Source organism: Eptatretus burgeri, chromosome 5 (genome assembly GCF_056783735.1).
Source record: "Eptatretus burgeri isolate ZD-2024b chromosome 5, Ebu_testis_v1, whole genome shotgun sequence".
NCBI classification, from domain to species: domain Eukaryota; kingdom Metazoa; phylum Chordata; class Myxini; order Myxiniformes; family Myxinidae; genus Eptatretus; species Eptatretus burgeri.
In genome coordinates, this window is record NC_140965.1 from 90,043,413 (window position 1) to 90,064,693 (window position 21,281).

At 39.7% G+C, this 21,281-nt stretch overlaps 1 protein-coding gene across 3 annotated transcripts in view; it reads right to left on the bottom strand.

The window, feature by feature from the left end:
* Positions 1 to 2,148: 2,148 nt before the first annotated feature.
* Positions 2,149 to 21,281, bottom strand: part of LOC147026933 (neuroligin-1-like) — a 570,224-nt gene continuing 551,091 nt past the window's right edge. For all 3 annotated transcript variants that reach the window (XM_085882834.1, XM_085882833.1, XM_085882835.1), the window contains exon 6: positions 2,149 to 8,846. In XM_085882834.1, coding sequence (XP_085738960.1) covers positions 8,163 to 8,846 — 684 coding nt within the window. In that variant the 3' untranslated portion in view covers positions 2,149 to 8,162. The remainder of the gene's footprint in view (positions 8,847 to 21,281) is intronic.

The following is a 21,281-nucleotide window of genomic DNA, read 5'->3' on the forward strand; positions in this document are numbered from 1 at the left end:
CTAAATGTTAATCAGAATCCCATGAGTCATTAGGAGTGCAGCAACACTATGATGGTTCATTTGATGGAAGGTTTGCTGATATAATTCATACGGGTATCAGGTAGGAATCCACGTGGGTTTAAATACAACTTAAACTGCTGTCCTGATGTCTGCACAGTTGTGGTTGGTGAAACACAAAGGTGACATTAAGTATGCGTACACAAAATAAAACCAGCCAGTGAGGCCAAAAATCATCTGGTAATTGTTTTTGTTGGAAAAGTATTTGGTCTATGCTCAAGCTCAAGATTGACTGTGCCCAAGATCAATATATTGTGGCTCCGACACAAATGTGATCCTTGTTAAAGGTTCAGTGGAACTATATGACATGCACATTTTAGCAAAGAGGGAGTTGAAGTGAGCATGAGGAGGATGGGAGGAGGGCATTAAAGGGGAGTGGGACAGGAGGGATTACTATATGCTGCTCAAGATAAGTGAAGGGTTACTAGTGACTCCGATTTGGCTTTCATCGATTTACATGGTTTTGAAACTCTCCAACAGGGTATCTCAAGGATTGGATATCAGATGTGGGACTGCATTGTGAAGTATGCTCTTCAAAGGAGACACAAAGCCAGCTGGCCAGTCTGCGATGTGGAAATTAAATATCTTACGATATATTTTCCAACAGTGGACCTGTCAGCCACTTACCTGGCCAGATATTTAATATTCATATGGATGAATGGAGTTAATCAATCTTGTGACATTATCATTCTGGTCGAAAACGACTGCAGCAGCAGTCTTGTTTGTAAGAAGTTTTGTGACGACCCTCCAATGGAAGATCACATCAGACAGTTGCATCATTCGGTGTCATGATTGTTACATTTCATTGTGGTAAAGAAAGAGCTGTCATTTAGTACTCAAATGAAAGACCAAATCCTGCATTGATGTCCAAAAGACCAACACTGTTTCTGTATTTGAGCCTCGGGAGTAACTGCTGAAATCTGTCTATCCGGGTTCTTCGTGACATCTTTGTTCATTGCTCCCTTCATATTTCTTTCTACTTTTTCATATTTCCCTGTATTCATTCTAATTATTGCTTTTTCTTTTCTTTTATCTCTTTTACTCTTTATTTCTCTTTCTTTATTTACCTGTCTCAGAGAAGTGAATTCTTGCAGAAAGTTTTCTGTAAGGCTCACTTGGCTGCACCAGAAGGGGTTTTGGGGGAAGTGGAGTAGTGGCTGAAACCCGAATCCTATCCGGGTTCCTCCTGATGAATCCATATTTGCTCTTTACTTGTTCTGGTTCCTTTTGATGATTCCAATGAAGTATTTGGTCTTCTGTTTCATTGAAGTTATCAAAAAGAAACCGAATAAGCAATGAGCAAAGATAGAATCATCAGGACTACCTGAGATATGATTTGGGTTTCAGCTGCAATTCCTCTATTTTCAAACCCATCCAGGCATTGTCAAGTGAGCCTTACAAAACAATTTGCAAGAATTCACCTCTCGTATTCATGACCTTCCATTAAATGGATGGAATACATACATATTCAACATTTTCCTTAATCAAATACAATAATCACATTTAGGTAACAGGATGGAAATATATATATATATATATATATATATATATATATATATATATATATATATATATATATATATATATATATATATATTTGTGAACTGCGACATTAAATTTGAATTAAAGTGAAATTATAGAAAGCAAATTCGATCCTTGACAGGAAGATCAAGAAAAAGAGAAATTATTGTGAAAGGGATAAAAGAGAGGAACATGGAGAAATAAAAGAAGAAGAAAAAGCAAGAATTAGCACAAATAAAGAAAAATATGAAAATGTAGAAAGAAGTGTGAAAGACTGAAGAGAGATGTGAGAGAGATAGGAAGAAAGATCAAAGATGTTGTGAAGAACCCTGATAGATCGATTTCAGTAGCTCCACAGGCTCAAATACAGCACGGGTATACACTACCAGCGGTCCATCAGCGGGGAAGCATAGTGTGTCCACTACATGTGGTAATTAATCGGGGATATATTTATGGGAATGGTTTCCATGCAATGGTAAGCATTCACATATATATATATATATATATATATATATATATATATATATATATATATATATATATATATATATATATATATATATATATATATTTGCATATATACACAGTGATACATCCCCCACAGTTTTTTTTTTTTAAAAGTATGACAACAATTTGCATGAGTGGTGGATGCTAATCCTACTCCCTGTATATTAAATCATATGTAACTGTCAAGGTTGCAACCTCAGTTTCTTTTAGTTGAGAATCCCTGATCGGACAGTCATAGTTCTGGTTACAACAGGTGGAAATAAGCCTGGTGTTGGCTTAACAGTCAAGATGACTGGCTTAAGTTGTTGGGGTCTTGAGTTTGAGCCCCCCACCAGGTGGGGTGACTCAGCCTGTCACCGTTCCGAGGTCGGCAAAACGAGTACCAGCTTAATGCAAACAGGGGGAACTGCATCAGCAGCACAGCCGCACACCCAGCAATGATGCATCAAGCAGCCACATGCTTCACCATATATGAAATTAATGAATAGATGGAAATTGTACAAAAGGCCCAGCTTTTACTCCAGGGTCTCACAATCAGACTGCTGGACATCTTTAACATTCAATCCCTGTGATACCCTTAGACATTAACCAAGAAGTTGCTTGATTGACCTCCATCCAGCCAGGCCAAGACTCAATCGTACTGTAATGTAAGTGAGGCATTATGTTTGTAACTATCATAATCATAGTGTAAATGCTGTGCATGGATTATGTGATACTGCATTAACAGGTTGTGTACATTTAAACAATCTCATCATTAAGCCAAATGTGTAAAACATACTCATCAACATGGAGTATAGAAGGCTAAAATCATGTCAACTTACATACCGGTCAGCACTAAGTTACTGACGTTTTACTGACTCATCTTGAGCAGTATGTTTAATGCACCTTTACTTCTATGGAAGCTACGGGAAGTGGAACGGTGACGGGTAGAGCAGCAGCATCAGCACTTTACAGAGTAATGGGGCTGGAAGGTGCATTTTGAGAAAGACAATCCTGTTCAAGCTAACTCAAGAGTGAGAAAGCGAGTTTGAATACATCTTTTTTTGTGTTATAAGAGCTGAGTATTACATACCATCTCTTCGAGGTTTCGGCATCAAACTTAAAGCATCTTCTTGAGTCTTATACATTGTGTCAGTCCAATTTGGACATTGCATGGTCACCAATCTTCTCTCAAGTGGATATTTTATATTACCATAATTTTTCAATTATAAATCGTGGTTTATTCACAAATTTTGTCAAAACCATCCAGCATGGCTCGGACATGAGTGCAGCATATACTTTGGCTGGTGGTGTTAATTTGTTCCAGTTCTCTTGTACCACTATGCTACAATGGAATTATTGCTAATAAAACCTGTCTTCGACAATCTAGATTCTACAGTTGCTTTATCTTCACTTAAAAATGACCAGCAGATTAAGTGTATCCGATTGTAATTTGATATGGTCCTCTTTATTCACGTGTGACAGGGTCTCGAGTTTGTTTTTTGACAATGCCAAATTGATAAAACTACACTTTCCAGTCATGTGCCTGTGTGAGAAGACTGAAGTCATGAGTTTCGATATTATAACCTTTCATCCGATTAGGCGTGTATGGTTTTGTCCGAAACCGAGCTTTGGGAAATTTTCGATTGGAACCAAAACAGAGTTCAAGTTTCAAAACCAACCACCCCTACATCCGATACAGATGTCTGAGATGGATGTTCGAAATACACTTAAAACTTAAAACTCCGAAAACACAACGCCCATTTACAGTCGGTTTCAAGGTGAACGTAATATAATTTTAATATCAAAAGGAAATGGAGCAGCTGGTCAATAATTCAATGTGGATGAAAGCATAATTCGGCAATGGCAAGTTCAGGAAGCAAGTCTCCAGTCATTGCCTCATTCCAAGAAAGCCAACTGCTGAAAAAAGTGCCAACATCCATCCATCGAGCATGACCTTGTTGCGTGGCTTAAATCACTCCACCATGCAGATAAGAATGAAGGCCATGGATCTTACTAAAGGTCCTAAAATTGAGAACTTCTTCGTGTCGCCGTGGGGTTATCATTTATTGTGACGTCATAAGCTCAGCGTCCAAACGAGAACAACTGTGGGTCAAAAACTGCCTGAAGATTGGGAGGAGAAAATGACAATCTTTTGTGATTATGTGAATAAAATCATCACGGAGAAGGCATTCCCTCATTCAAAGATTGACAACATGGATAAAGTGCCACTAAATTTTGATGCCCAGCCAAATTGCACTGTGACAACTCAGGGGGAAATGTCAGTCAAAGTGACAACAACTGGCAACAGAAAGACTTCATTCATAGTTGTGTTATCATGTTAGGCGATGGTACCAAACTTCTTCCCATGGTGATTTTTCGACGAGTAACAATGCCACAGGAAAAAACTTCTGTGAGGTATCATTGTCCATTGCAATCACAAAGACTGGATGACATAAGAACTGATGAAAGAGTGAGCAGATCATGTGCGGAGAGGATGTCAAGGTGCGTTCATCACCTCTGATGCGGCTCTCTTGACGGACAGCATGTCAGCTCACATCGCTCCTGGCATGAAAGAGCACTTCATGAAGGAGTTAAAGACTGACCTGGTAATCATCTCTGGAGGACTGACTTGCAAATTACACCGGCTTGACGTGGTAATCAATCACGTTTTCTAAATTCATCTGTGTCAAGAATGGGAAAATTGGATGCAAAATGCAATCCATTCACTTGCAGCATCTGGTAGAATGTGATGGGCAATGTTTATTGAAGTTTGCTCTTGGAAATTGAAAGCATGGGGAAAAATCACCAAATATACAACTGTTATCAGCTTCAGAAAAACTCTTTTCATGTCAAATGATGCTTCAGATGACTCGGATGAAGAAGATTACGACGATGGCGATGTACCAATGGACCGAGAACTTGTTGTACGTTATACGTTAAACTTTTAGAAACTAAGAAACTTTTCAATTTCATACATAACTTTTGTTGATTACTTTAAAAGCAGCTGGACTAAATAAATTAACCGTTATAAATACGTGAGGTTATTACCTCCGCCCCCGAATGTGAAGGAGCTTATGTTTTCACTCCTTTCTGTCTGTCTGTTTGTCTGTTTATTTGTTTGTGTGTAGGATATCTCAAAAAGTTGTGGACGGATTCAGATTTAAATTTGGTGGACAGGTTGGGTGTGTGACAAGGAAGAAATGATTCAATTTTGGTGAAGATCCGAATCCGGATCTGATTTTTTAAATGATTCTTCATCATTGAGAGATAGTGATAAACTGATATATAACACGATATCTCAAAAAGTTGTCCACGGATTCAGATGAAACTTGGTGGACACATTGGGTGTGTGGCAAGGATGAATTGATTCAATTTTGATGAAGATATGATTCTGGATCTGGATACGAGAATTATTTAATGCTAAAGTGATCTTTCACCATTGAGAGATAGGGCCAAAAACGATATAGTACTGTATAGCACGATATTTCAAAAATATATTGGGCCCAATATGTTCTCGTGGATCAGGCATTATGTGGCGGAGGTATGCACTACCAAGTGCTCTTCTAGTCTTATCAAAGCTTTTGCATCTGTATTTTTTATTGTTTATGTACTATCACTGAAAATTGTATGGAGAAAACGTAGAAAACAAGAAACATTTATCCTTGACTTATGTTTTCATTGCAATTAACACATTACTGAAAAGCAGTCTTTTTACAGGCCGAATCGTCGTATGTCGCCGAAAGATTAGTAAAAGGAGGTTATACAGCTACAGTATATATTCGAGTGCGGTTGATACACGCATTTGTTTTTCAAAAATATCAATACTTGGGGAGTGTGGCTGATACACGATGCGGATTAGAAATGGAAAATTACGGGACCTTTTACCATTACCAATGGTGCGCTTATCCATCCAATTGTCAATTATTATAATGGCTTAAGTTGGTCAAATTGCCATTTTACTCATTTCAATAATTATACAGGATTAATTATCAAGGACACTTATTACATCATTTTACCTTTCAAAGCAATCTTCCATGGTTGGAGGATTGTGTTGGACAACTTGTGTTACTCTCTGTTGTATCGAAAGGTCTTGCTTTCCACTACATGCTTGCTGTGTTCAGGACAAATCTAGACATTATATGCACACAGGTGAGGAAACAGAGTGAATTGAGAATGAAAAAGTTGAGATAAGAAATGGAAGATATAATGACAGAGGAGAAATTGGAGGTGAAGTTAGAAGGAATAAGCAAGAGAAGTTAGAAAGAAAAATGAGAAGAAGGGGTTGTTAATACAATGGTAGAAGGGATAAAAGCAAATGTCAGGTAAAAAGGAAGAAAGATGTCATAATGATGTCATTTGTAGACGTCATCTTACAGCAAAGGGCCAATCCAGTTCAAACTCAAAACAAATAACTTGTCATGAAACATCACCTCCCCATTAGAAATTTCATCCTTGAGCACAGTCTAATATTATTTTGAGCCAAAGCTCAAAATCAAATTTCAGCTAAAATAACAGGATGGAAATATATATATATATATATATATATATATATATATATATATATATATATATATATATATATATATATATATATATATATATATATGTAGAGTTGCAACCTTCCTCAAGTAAGTAGTAAATCATCAGATACAATCCTGAATGGGAATGATTTAAACTTGGGCCAAAAGGAATGAATTGTAGCAGATTGCTTGTAAGTCATACATCCTTTCATTCTTTCAAAGAGTGTACTTTAAAAGGTTGTAGAGTAGTCTGTTGTAAGGATAAGTGACATGGCATACAGTTTAAAGTGAAAATTATTATTTCAAGGAGTCTCTTTAGGTTACCGATGCCCTGCTCCTGCTCAAAGTACCCTTAAAATGGCATGTGGTGCATCACGTATGATGAAAGCCAAGCATTTGCAGATTATTTTCTTGAAAGACGGAAACATAGGTCCCATATGGAAGCCTTCCGGCTTGTGCAACTCTCCTTATGGGTTGCTGCTTTCGTTAGTCCGAAGGAGAGCTATTGGAGTAAAGATGAGATAGAAGAGAAAGGAAACTGAGAAGGTATGATAAAAGCAAAATCATTCGTTGTGTGCTCTGTGGTCGAACATTTTAAGGATGCTATTTGTGAGCCTCAAAACAAAATGTATTTGTTATTCTTTCATCAATCTCGAACTTTTGTGAAAAATATAAATTATCTTCCATGGCACGAACGCAAAGGAAAGAGAGAAAAACGTTCATGTAAAAGCGGATGAGAAATTATCCCATAATTGTGCAAGAACAGATATATTATTAGGGGCCAAGTTCAAAAACAATTTCAAACTTTATCTAACCTGAACTCAAGGTTTTATCCCACATACCTTTCAGGTGCAGAATGCTCTACACCGTGCGGCACAAATAACTATAAACACATAGCAGACAATATACCAATAAAATCCATCATAGTTATTTATTCTTGCGCAATTATGGGGTGTGCTTACTTGTATACTTTAGAAGTAACAGAAAACAATCACAACTGACTTCAACATTTGGCTCTAGTTGGGGCTCTTTCCTGTGTGGGAAGTGAACAGTCAATGGATGCTTAGATGACACAGGATTAAAAGAGCTCGGCTAGTTCAGGCTATGTTTCAAAATGGAAGGTTTGACTTCCATGTAAAAATTTCACCGTAAAAAATGCGTAAGCATATCACGGGTCATATCCAATCAGCGGTCTTGTATTTTGATTCGACTTTCAATGAAATGCTAATTTTTGTCAGTGTAGTACTATTAACCATTCCCCATATTTTCAACTTCACAATTTCAAAAAATAAAAATAAAATAAAAATCACCCGAGCATCATGAAATTTCATTTTACAAGGTCAACCTGCAGACCACACCACCATGATAGTCTCTTACATGATCATCAATTCCTTTTGCACTGGAATATCTCGAGTCAATATCTATCGAAGCAATGGTTAAAAATGACATCAAGTCTTCACGTACCCCACACAGGGGTCTTTCAAATCCATGTCTTTTTCTCTGTTTTTGTTCAAGGCAAGAAATCACACACTTTCACCGTACTTTCATTACGGTTGATGAAACTCCCAGCATGCCTTAAACACGTGTGGTTGAGTGTGGATGTGATACTGAGCCACAAGGCAGGCTCGAAAATCCTGCGAATGTATGCAGTGGCTGGACGCCAGCTCCCATTGCACAGGCCATCGAGCCTGATGGAATCGCCTGCACCGGTGCACCAGGAATAAGGCTCGATGGAACTAAACTAAGGTCGTCAGGTGCTCTCCTCAAAGCCAAAGCATAATCTGGTGGCCGCAGTGGAAGCCCAGCAGTCGCACCAGACGTTAGGCATAAATTGTATGTGAAATCGGCATCACCAGGTGGTTCCAGCTCAGCCTGCTTCAGTTGAAGGGACATCATTTCATCGTCAGGTGCATGTGAAACGGTTGGAGCTCCGGCGCGCTCTGGGCTTTGGCGTCTGTAGGCCCCATGGCGACCCTTGTCACGGCGGTAGTAAAGCGCGGCAAAAGCGAGCACATTGAGAAAGAGCAGCGAGGCTCCCACTGCGATAGTGACACTCAACTCAGTTGAGTAGTCCCTCTGCTCCTCAACTGCAGTCGCTGTGGCACTCCTGTCGGAGTCATCATTATCACTCAAAGAATGGCCATCTTTTAATGGCCGGCTTGGTGCTGCATCGGCAGAGGGCCTCTTGGTGCCGCTTGGCCAGGCCTTGCCGGCACCAGGTCGTTTCGTCACCAAGGGTGTCGTGTCCACAAGTGGCACCTAAAACAACATAGCATCAGGTTTGTCTTTACATCAGAAAAACATAGGTAAAGTAGATTCCTAAAATGCATCACAATGACTCCAAAGCAGGAATAAATAATATTTAGTATTCCAACAAGTATAAAGAAGGTGGTGGTTTAAATGTGAGAAACACTTTGGCGACACAAACGTTCCTTGTATTGAAATTCCAGCATTTTGACCCTTCTCTCACTAGCTTTCCTATACATACCCTCCCCTTTCCCTTTTCTCTCCCCCCCCTTCCCCCAACAAGAAAGGGAAACGTGTTTTTCCTTTCCTCCACTCCTCTGCAACCCCCATACCCTTTATTTTCCTAATTCCTCATTCCTTCCCCTCCTTTTCTATTAAGTTGTGCCCCCCCCCCCCCACACACACCTCCTCAAACCAATCATATGCCTATGGTACCTTGTCAGTGCATTGCTACTCTTTGAATCGAGCTCACCTTAACCTCTGCATCTTTAATTAGGATTGTTTGGTAACATGAAATGGCACGAGGGAGTTCCCTTGACAGTTACAATGAACTTTGGAATGCAGAACACTTTTGACATGTTTTAAAAAGCTAAATATTGGTGGCTCCTGGTTAGCTTGTATTGCAAACAGCATCTGGAAAGCAACATAGTGAAACAAACCCTCAACTTTTCCCCTGAAGTTCTTGCGGTAAATAAGGCATGACAGAAATAAAGCATAAAATAATCAAATAATATTCATGCACACAGATGCAAACATAAATAAATAAATATACCAATGTCACCCACAGGGTGACCCGTATCTTGCCAAAAGGTGACCACGTGTGACTTCTTTAAGGTCACACTGAGGTGAACAGAGCTGCTATCCACCAGGAGCGACTCCTTGAGGAATATCTGCCTACGAGAGATTCCGATGAGAATCGTTCTACAGAGTAACCATGAAAAATATGCGTTTGCCTCATAACGTCACCAAATGACGTCATAATATCTCAAGCTTGACATATCTAGAAAGCACTCATTGAAGTGTTCAATTTGAGGTACGACACGATATGGTTCCTAAAACTTGAAAATTTGACCTTGGGGTCAAATATGTTTGACCTCAGGCGCAAACCATGAAGGTCAAGGCCAATCGCCACCAAACATTATTCAGCTGTGCGCCAGAGCATGAACTATATTTCCATGAAGTTTGAAGACGATCCGATCAAAATTACTCAAAAAATAAGGGTTTCGTCGACTCCCCTGATTTGCGCCAAAGTGACCTTGACCTTAAAAATTTTATGCACTGAAAGGGACCTCTATAGGCCTCTGATATGCGAAGTTACAAAAATTTCCGATGATAACTGTGCTCTGCAGAATTTTTTACACGTGATTACAGACAAACAAACAAACAAACAAAAAAACATACAAGCTGACTAACATATCTTGCAAAAACTTCGTTTTGGCAAGATAATAAAACTAAATAAAAAAGCAGAATTCATACCAAAATAAGGCATTCTCTGATTATGCATGTTTGACCATTATAGAATCGAAAATGGCTGGGCCAATCTACACCAAATTGTACATACGTGCTTAGGGTACCAAGGGTTACGGGCACAAAATAATTTGCCCCTCACCACCCGGCGAGAATGGGGAGACAACTTCCGATTTTCGCCTGTACACAGATAATAGTACACTGGTTTAACCACTGATCCCCTGTCAGGGAGCGGATATTGACACTTTTTTTTTCATTCCCAAAGGGAACAGGTGTTCTGATTACTAAAAGGAGACACGTCCATCCATCACATGAACAAGAATCAGAACCTCAACCTTTAATGTAGCAGATCTGGCTGTCATTGCATAATAAAAAAAGAGTACTGTTGGAAAGCTAATAATCAATTTACTTCGAACAAATATTATGAGTGTCCATTTAATGAAAAAGATGGCTATTCTAAAAGCCTGTCTTTCCAGATTGAGGAAGAAAAGCTGAAATGGAGCTTAGTAAGTTGTTTCAACAGTAACATTAATTATTCTACGACAGCAGGAACCCTTTACAAAGCACAGGAGCACACAAAATGATAAATAATAATACTTCTTGAAGCAATATACAAATCTATAAAAGTACACTCAAGGAACACACAAACAACAACCACAATCACAACAATCGCAGAAACAACATCTGCATGTATTAAAGATACATTTTGTGCCTCCACTGACGGAAGTCGCCGGAGGCATTATGTTTTCGGGTTGTCCGTCCGTCCGTCCGTCCATGCTGATTTTCTCCGTTTTCTCTGCAACTGCTTATCTAATTGACACAAAATTTACACATTAGGTATGACTTCTCATGTAGAATGTTTTAGTTATAATTATGACGTCATAGATCATGTGGTGTGGCAGCCATATTGGAAAAAAAGAAAACTTTGGAAATCTGTATCTCCACAACCGCTCTGTGTTAAAAATTGAAACTTGGCACATGTAAAGGGAACTCCCCGTGGGAAACAAGTGTGATTTTTTTTTTAAGCTCACCTGGACTTTAGTCTGGGAGCTTATGCAATTAAGCAGTGTCCATAGGTGAGTCAGTCAGAGTCGGTCTAGAAACCCTTCAGTCATTATCCCTTGAACCAAACATACGATTTTGATGAAACATGGCGACAAGTTTCATATCTGATGCCGAACGAAGGTGTATTGATCGCATCGATATCTGTGCTCATTAAGGGGGTCTCCCAGCCTCCTCCCCCCCTCCCAAAATAGGTATTTTCTCTCTTCTCCAAATCTACACGCACGATTTCTATGAAACTTGACCACAACCTTCATCCCCCATAATGTACCAAAGTGTATCGATCGCATCAAAATCTGCAGTCATTCAGGGGATCCATGGGTGGGGGGGGGGGTGTTGACCCCAACAAAATAGGTATTTGTTGGCTCCTCCAAAACTACATACACGATTTCGATGAAACTTGACCATAAAATTCATCACCTGTGATGGACCAAAGTGTATCGACCACAACAAAATCTGTGCTCATTAAGGGGATCTATTGGGGGGGGGGGGTTGACCCTCCATCATCAGTCACGTGGTTTGGCAGCCATATTGGATTTACCGTAAAACCTTTAAAAATCACCCTCTCCAGAATGGCTTGACAGATCGAGGGGAAACTTCACACTCTTGTTGCCCTAACCTATACCAGGGTGTTCAGGAATAATTAATTGGTCACGTGGTCTGTCAGCCATATTGGATCGAATGAAAATCGTAAAATAAATTATTTCTCTTGAACCGCTTCATCAATCGAAGTGAAACATCACAATTATGATCTAGTAGCCATGCGGAATACATGTTTTAAATTTCAACATGATCGGATACATGGTCTGGCAGACAGAATTATTTAATATTTTGAATCTGGGTTCAGGAATTTAAATAAAATTTGGTACAAGTATGTATAATGACGTAATAATGTGCGTGTAGGCATATCTGGCGATTTCACAACGTCAAAGAGTGCTCTTATAGTTTCCCATGTTTCACTTCAATTTACATCCTTATTGAGACCCATAGATAGATATGAAATATCTTTGTGAAGTTGCACATGCTGTCGTCATTTCATTCAACCTATAAGTGAAGCCACCGATAGGCCCGACTATTAATCTCACAAAAAATTACTTGTTGCACAGCTCAGCATCTTTCTTCACCGAGTCACATTGTCAGAGAGACCATGTATGTACTGGCAGCATAAATGTTTAAAATTTGAAATTTATCTTCATAAAATAAAACCACCACTGTTACAACTAAAGTTGCGATCATCATTGCATCAATAACCACATTGCCAGTCTCATTGCATCAGCAACTAAGTTGCTATTATCAGGGCATCAATCATCAGATCGGGTTGCTACTGCCACAGCATCAGTGAATAGATTGCAAATATGGCATCAGTGACCAGGTTGCTATTATCTTGGCATTTTGACCAGGTTACTATTGCCATTGTATTAGTAACTAGGTTGCAATTATCACAGCTTCATTCACTAGGCTGCTATTGTAATTCCATCAGGAACTAGGTTGCTCTCGTCATAGCATCAATCACCAGGTTACTTTTGTCATAGCATCAGTAACTAGGTTGCTATTGTCATAGCATAATTTACTATGTAATGTTTATAGCATATTTTTATGGCTGTGCTTCTTATTGAGTGGGTATAACAAAATACTTGGGGGGTTTTCTGCCTCCACTGACAAAACTGCTGGAGGCATTATGTTTTCGGGTTGTCCGTCTGTCCGTCCGGCCATGCTAATTTTCTGTGTATTCTCTGCAACCGCTTCTCAGATTGACCCGAATTTTTCACCACATGACAACAATCACCAGGTTGATATTTATGAGATTTCATGATAATTATTACGTCATAGTTCACATGGTTTGGCAGCTCCGATTTTTTTGAAGAATAAACCTTGAAAGATCTTCTTCAGAATGGCTAAACAGATTGAGAGGAAAATCACACCCATGTTCCCCAAGCCTTGGGGATACCAGGTTGTTCACAAATAATTAATACTGTTTGTCACATGGTCTGGCAGCCATATTGGATTGAACAAAAATCTTTAAAAAATTATTTCTGTTGAACCGCTTCATCGATCGAAGTGAAACTTCACAATTATGATATAGTAGTGATGTGGAATATATGTTTTAAACTTCAACCTCATCGGACACATGGTCTGGCAGCCAGAAATTTTTTTTTTGGGGGGGGGGGAATCTGGGTTCAGGGATTTAAATCAAACTTGGTACAAGGATGTATAATAATTTAATAATGTGGGCAAAGGCATATCTGGTGACGTCACGAAGTCGAAGAGCGCCCTACTAGTTATTTTTTTTGCATTATTTTGTGGCTACATTGCATTTGTATAATATTTTGAATTAAAGATTGTATAAACAATTAAACTTTCTCAATATAATTTAATTGACGTTCATGTCTCTTCTGTCCTTTTACCAATCATTTAATGCAATTCATTTTACGCAAATCATTTTATGCAAATCATGTTTTAATTTTATGTTGCACCAATCATTTTATGCATAGTATAAGAGTTGTTTGTTAGGATGACACTACATTGATGAAAAGGAGAAAATTCAAGTATTAAGATTGCAACCTCATAATAAAAGTTCCTGGCAGTTACAAGTGACCTTCATCGACAAGAGAAAACTCATTGATTAGATGGAGAAAGTAGCTCACTTGAGATAGCCTATTTGTGAATACCTTGTCAATATTCTTGGTTTGATTCCAAAGTTACACTAATCTACAAACATCTGTTCTAGTGCAATGCCAGCAGGGAGAGGTACATCTCAGATCACACTGCCCTTCAGATGGAGACATAAATCTGGCTGTCCCATCTGCAAGGTATGCAAGTTGAAGACCCTGTCAGATATTTATGCATAAAGTACATGTTATTGAGTGCTGTACCAGGCAGATATACTGGTTGGGACTAGCTACATCATTAGCACTGCCTATAGTAAGCAGGAGCACTGGGATGTACAGTGTATTTGCATAATGGACCAAATGACTTTTATCTGAACCTTAAAATTTTGCGATCACATACATAGGTAACAATTATTTATTGACCATATTATCCTCTTGGGGTATGTGTGCTAGTTTCAACATTGTGCTGAGTATGATTATATTTCTGGACTGCGAGGAGACTTTGGATTACTCCAGGCAATTACAGAAGCCGTGCGCTTCTCTGCATCTATCGGCTCATCTGCCTTATCATTGGTGTGAAGAGTGGTGGTCGGCACTTTATCTGCTTCTTTTGAGTCACAGGCAGGTCAGTGACTCCTACTGTCTGTTTCCCCAGGCTAGATTAGCATGATAATCAATGCAGCCATGGTGCGGTGGCTGGCTCTGTTTGGTGGAATCAAGTCTGGGCCTTTTCTTACCACAACTGTCACACTCAATGCTCTTTCCTCTTTTAACTCCATTTCTGCCTGTCTTGCAATCTAAAGATTCACTCAGATGCCCTTCATTCGTCCTTGAACACAGTTAGTTCAGACTATATCTATCTTTGAGCTCAGATGATCGAATCGTCACTTTAAAGTTTTCAGAATGTTTTTTTTTTCCGTAGCTGCTGAGTCTTTACACACCTGAGCAATGTTGGCCTCTCGAGTATAAACAATGAAACATAGACATAACTCAAGGTCAGTTGGTGTGTGGGTATTTGCAAAAAGAAGTGCAATAAAAAAGAAAATGTTTGCTCCCTTTATATGGCAGGTCAGTGTTTAAGTGGATTGCTTTCGTACACGTGCCATTCCTGGGTCACGAAGCTTAATGGGTTGAAACCTCAACGATAAAATGATGCATAACTGAATATGGAGAACTTCATATTTCTAAAATATGAGAGAATTCACCTGGCTGTTACTGCAATCAAACAAAAACTGATCAGGTAGCACATCTCAGAAGCCATGCCATACATTGGAAATTACCTTGAATCTAGGCCTGATATTCACAGAGAATCCATGGTTCCCTTTTGAAAAAATTAGGCCATTAGGTGCTGGTACCCTGGCCAAAATCTAAATTTGCATCCTCATCTATTGGAGCATTGTATTGGTGGCTTGGTCAAAACTCAATGACGATGCAACCAGAACACTAAACACGTGAATTAATCCTGATGAAATACATCTTAACACATGGACGTACCATTCTAATAGTTTGAGTGCCAAGTCATGTCATATCTTCAGTCTCTCAAGTCTCGAGTCAAGTTGTCAGTCATAAACAAATGGGATGCGAGTCCGAGGCTCTGACTTGGGTACTACCTGCCTAGTGTCAGTGACATCACATTGCCTAATGAGGCCGCATTTCCCATCAGCTCAAGTATAACCAGGAAGGAATCCTTTGAGTTGTGTAAGCAATACTTTAAAATGGTGTTGGTTCAAACCATGATCATCTAGCTAGTATGAAATAGATGAACATTTGATGACAATCTTGGCAATATCCAGTTTAATGAAGCTTACCATTTAAATAACGTGTTACATTATATAATGGCAGTTAAACTGAATTTAAAGGACGATTAGATGAACTATATGCTGGTTGTATTTGATCAGAGGCACAAAGTCACAGGATATGCTTCTCAATGAGCACCGATGGAAATGTCAGTGGTTATCAGCTTTAAAATGGAAAAATATAACTTACCATGCAGAAAGATCTTTGAGAGAATACTATAACAGTAAATTTCCCGTCTGAGTAGCTTTCGCCTCGTTAATATGTGACAAATTTACAATATAAAACGTTTTGCACTCAATCTCTGCAAAGTAAAAGGACACGGGACTAGCCCCACCAATGTTATTGGTTCAAATACAGCAGGAGGCAGCAGTGGCATGAAGGTTTTTGATTCTAAATTTCTGGAAACTGGGCCAGTTTCAGAATAATTCCCATGTTGCTATCGGCAGTAAAAAAAAAAACCCCCAAAAAACCAAACAACCCCATATAGATGATTAATGGGGTATTCTGCCTCCCTCACAAGGCCGAGTCTGCATTTTGACCTCAAATACCCTCAAGGTAACTTGGGATGTACATTCCGAGATATAATGCTGCTTATGAAAAGGCAGTGCCACCGAATATCACCCGACCAAATACTATGCAACGAAAGGTCAACACTTATTGTAAATCTTAAAAACAATACATTTTTAGGAGTTAATTTGCCTTCGACCACACTCCTTCAAACATGGACCTCAATGCCATAAGCATTGCAGAAATGAATGTGTTAATTTTTCCATCCCTTCGGAGGGATCACAAATCATCTTCAAAACTATCCCTTCGCGTTTCTGCATACATCCATCAGATTGCTTCCAATCTCCTTGGACGGTGTCAGAATGACAAGACCAATAATCCACTCGTACTTGTCACTGAGCCCATGATTCTCAGCTTATGGTATTAGTGAAAACAGCTTCTGGCTGACTCCGTTATTATTCAGTGACTTAAAACACCTCACTGCCTCTGAAGCACACGTCTATATTTCAAAATGCTGCAAAACTAAGTCATAAAACTCAGAAAAAAAAGTGAAAATATTTCATCAGAATCAAAAATGGATAAAATAAAATATTAACGAAAATTTTGAATTACTAGTACAGGCCCGTAGGTGCGTAAACGATGACTGGATTGGGGCATTATTTCAATTAGATTGGACCAACCGTATCATAAATGGCCATAACTTGGGAAACATATTCAGGTCCCCAGCGTCAATTCTGACATCATATCAAATGAAGAAGAATTGTGACGCCCTCTCTCTCTCGCCCCCCTCCTCTCGCCCCTCCTCTCTCTTGCCCCTCCTCTCTCCCCCCTCCTATCTTGCCTCTCTCTCTCGCCCCCACTCTCACCCCTCTTTTGCCCCCTCTCTTGAATTGTGACGCCCCCTCTCTTTCACCTCCTCTTTCCCCCTCTCTCCCCCCTCTCTCACCCCCTCTCTCTCCCCTCCTCTATTCCCCCTCTCTCTCCCCCTCTCTCACCCCTAGTCTCACCCCTCCTCTCTCCCCCCTCCTCTCTCACCCCTCTCTCTCTCGCCCTTCTCTCTCGCCCCCTCTCTCTCTCCCTCCTCTCTTTCCCCCTCTATTCCCCCTAGTCTCGCCCCCACTCCCATCCCCCTCTCTCGCCCCCACTCTCACTCCCCCTCTCTCGCCCCTCTCTCGCCCCCCTCTCTCCCCCTCTCTTGCCCCCCTAGTCTCGCCCTTCCTCTATCCCCCCTCCTCTCTCGCCCCCACTCTCATCCCTCCTCTCCCGTCCCCCTCTCTCGCAGATATTGGTCAACAGATAAATGGCCGTAACTTGGGAACTGCTCGTCCGATTAATATCAAACCTCGAAAAGGCACATCCGCGGGTCCCCAGCAATATTCCTGGCAAGTTTCAATCAGATCGGACCGTCAATCGTGCAAAATAAAATAAATAAATAAATAAATAAACATTAATTGTGACGTCATTCGTGACGTCATAGCACCGTGTCTTGTCATTGGTCGACAGATAAATGGCCGTAACTTGGGAACCGCTTGTCCGATTAATATCAAACCTCGAAAAGGCACATCAGCAGGTCCCCAGCAATATTCTTGGCAAGTTTCAATCAGTTCAGACCGTCAATCGTGCAAACAAAAGAAAAATAATAAATAAATAAATAAATAAATAAACATTAATTGTGACGTCATTCGTGATGTCATAGCACCGTGTCTTGTCATTGGTCGACAGATAAATGGCCGTAACTTGGGAACCGCTTGTCCGATTGATGTCAAACCTTGAAAAGGCACATCAGCGGGTCCCGGCAATATTCCTGGCAAGTTTCAATCCGATCGGACTGGTGATCGTCTGGTTATTAATAATTTGGGAAAAAATTGGCATGATAAGGTGAGAAGGTGGAACGACACCTTCAGCTGCCATATAAACACCTTTTCAAAACTGAAAAAGCAGTAAAATGGCCGTAACGTAATAGAGTAACGTTAAATCTACACGTTTTCAACTTAGAAAATAATTGATGGAAGTGAGGATAGGTGGCAAGCAGAACAGTTTAGAGGTGAGTTTTTTTTTTAATCGTGGGTTCAAATCTCGACCAGATATAAACCGCCACCCTGGTGATTCACATGCAGGGAGATTCATCAATGTGGGCACCATCCATCAGGTGGACGTTAACCCGGAGGATTCATAAGCATGAATGTTAAAGATCCCCAGGTCGAAAAACCAGTTAAAACCAGTACACATTTTCAACTGGTCTCTATTGGTTCTAATTGGTCTTTAACTGGTCTCTATTGGTTTCAACTGGTACCAGTTAAATTCAGTCAGAATTCCAATTTCCCAGTTGAAAAAACCAGTAGCTCATATTTGTACCAGTTAAAGTCTTACTGGTTCCAGTTGATACCAGTTGCAATGTACTGGTCCCAGTTGATACCAGTTGCAATGTACTGGTCTCCCAGTTGATACCAGTTACAATGTACTGGTCCCAGTTGATACCAGTTAGTTAAATACAATTGTATTTCAACTGGTAATATATCACTCTATTCCAATTTCCATATTAAAACCAGTAAGAAACCAACTGGCTTTACTAGTACCAGTTGGCTACTGGTTTTCAACTGGTACCAGTTGACCAGTAAGCTACTGGTCTTTATTGGTTTTTTGACCTGGGTCCCACGGGTGTCGTTCAGTGGGCGAGTTATCACCGGCAAAAATTCCTGCCAAACCACCTTCAATCGAACGTCTGGCTTGACCAGCCGGTTCTTGAAAGACTTGGGTCCAAAACGATCCCAGGCCGACCCCACAAGTAGACGGGAATAATTGGGGCCGTTAAACTAACGTTGCAGTAGTAGTTGAAGTGAGTGAGAACATGTGCTCTATGTACTCCCCAAATACGATGAAAAAGTAATCTCATAATATTCATATTGCAATAAACAACTGGAATTCTCATTTATGAAACATTAAATCCAATGTGGAAATGATAAATTGTTTACTATACAATTGGTGTGACATTAAAAGAAAAGGTAGCTTGCTAGAAAAGAATGTCTTTGTGCGATTGAATGTATTTGAGGATTTCCCCCATATGATGGTAGAGAGAAGATGCAATCACTGTGGACATAAATATTGCCATGTGACGTTCACAAGTAAAATGGGAAGCTCTTCAAAAATATATGACATAAATGAACAAACTTTATCATGCACTTAAACGTGATAGAGGCAAACACCAAAGTCAACTCAAGTGAAGTCGAGGGCATGACATTGTAAATCCCCACGCTTCCCACCTCAAGAAAAGTTGAAAGATGGCAAAAAATTCCACCAGGAATGACCCAATATTAAATGTTGAATAAAACATTTTTTTCCTACTGTTTTGACCCCTTTGACCATCGGTGGTCAAATCATGAAGTCGGTGCATGAAGTACATGAAGTACATGAAGTCGGTGGACAAATCCAAAAAATTGAGACATATTTTATGCATCCCCGAATGTTGATTGCATGTATAAAGTTTCATTAAAAAATGTTTTACAATGTGCCTGTCACTGTATTTTTTGGTATCTGACCATTTTATCCTGCCCAAGGTGGTGGGGGAAAAAATGGCACTGCTCTTGCACCGTCTTGCTAAGTGGTGATCGTAACTACAAAGTTTGGTGAAATTTCTGTACAACCGTTTAGGAGGAGATAGTGTGATGGACAGACAAACGGATGGATGGATATACAGAAGAAGCCGATTAAATATCCCACAGGTTTTTTTCAAAACGCGTGGAATAATAATTTCGAGTAAAAACCAAGAGAGCGAGTGCGTTTCAAAATAATGGAAAGAAGACTCGTAAAAGTCAAAAGTAAGGGTCATCCTAACATGGACTGAGGAGAGGGGTATCAAGACATAAGATGGAAATAAAACAGGGAAAGCAGCAATGAAAAATAATAAAATCACAAAAAGGTAATGACTGCATTCTTGTGTTTAAACCCAGTATTAAAAATATTGGATTAATTCAACAGGATGTTGGATTGAGGTATGCTAACAGCCGTGGGAAGCAAGAAGAAGCTGATGTTTCGGGTGTTAACCCATCGTCGCAGCAAAAGAGAGGCCCAACGGTTAACGCCCGAAATATTAGCTTCTCCTTGTTTCCCACTGCGGAGAGAATTTCATCCATTCCTCTACCCGTCAACCGACGCAGATCGATACGAGCCTTCACCAGGAAGACTAGTCATTCATTCGATATAAAAAATAAGTGCTGAGTATGGAGCAATCTATTTATTTTGATTCAAGTATGGCAGAATTTTAACCTCCTATACGTTCTTTTCCTGCCCATTCCATTCACCGAATCATATCTTCTTTCTTAATCCCAGAATAAAACTTCTTTCTATTATTTGCGCACTCCATCCATGATCGTCCACCCGTCTTTCTCCAATCATCTTCCCTTTTTTCATTTCTGCAATTTTCGAAGTTGTAATATTCTCAATTGTGTCCTCCTCCCTTAACCACCTACCACAACCACCATGTGCAAATATAACACAGATCGTTCGTATAAAGGGGGAAAGCCAAACCCTCTGTTGATAATCATTTCAAACGATTGATTACGAGTATACATGGTTGAGTCACATCTATTAGTAGTCATATCATGAGTTAATGTGCAGTTTAACTGTGCCAATAACAACAGATTGACCTTTACACTGATATTCACCTAACTTTTCCTTGAAAGTAAGCGATCTGAAAACCCCTTCAATCTGTAGCATTATAACCAACCTCAGTCGTACAATGGTGAGAGTGTTTTCTCTGAGTCTGAGAGATTGCTGCTTCGAACGTTGGTCGAGTAATATCAAAGCCTTCAAAAATGATGCATTTAAAACTAGAAGGGCACTCGGTAGAGCACATACCTCTGCCCTGTAATGCCTGATCCATGAGAACATATTGGGCCCAATACATTTTTGAGATATCATTCTATATATCGTTTTTGAACCCAATCTCTCAATGGTGAAGAATCACTTTAAAAATTCTAGTAGTCAGATCCAGATTCAGATCTTCACC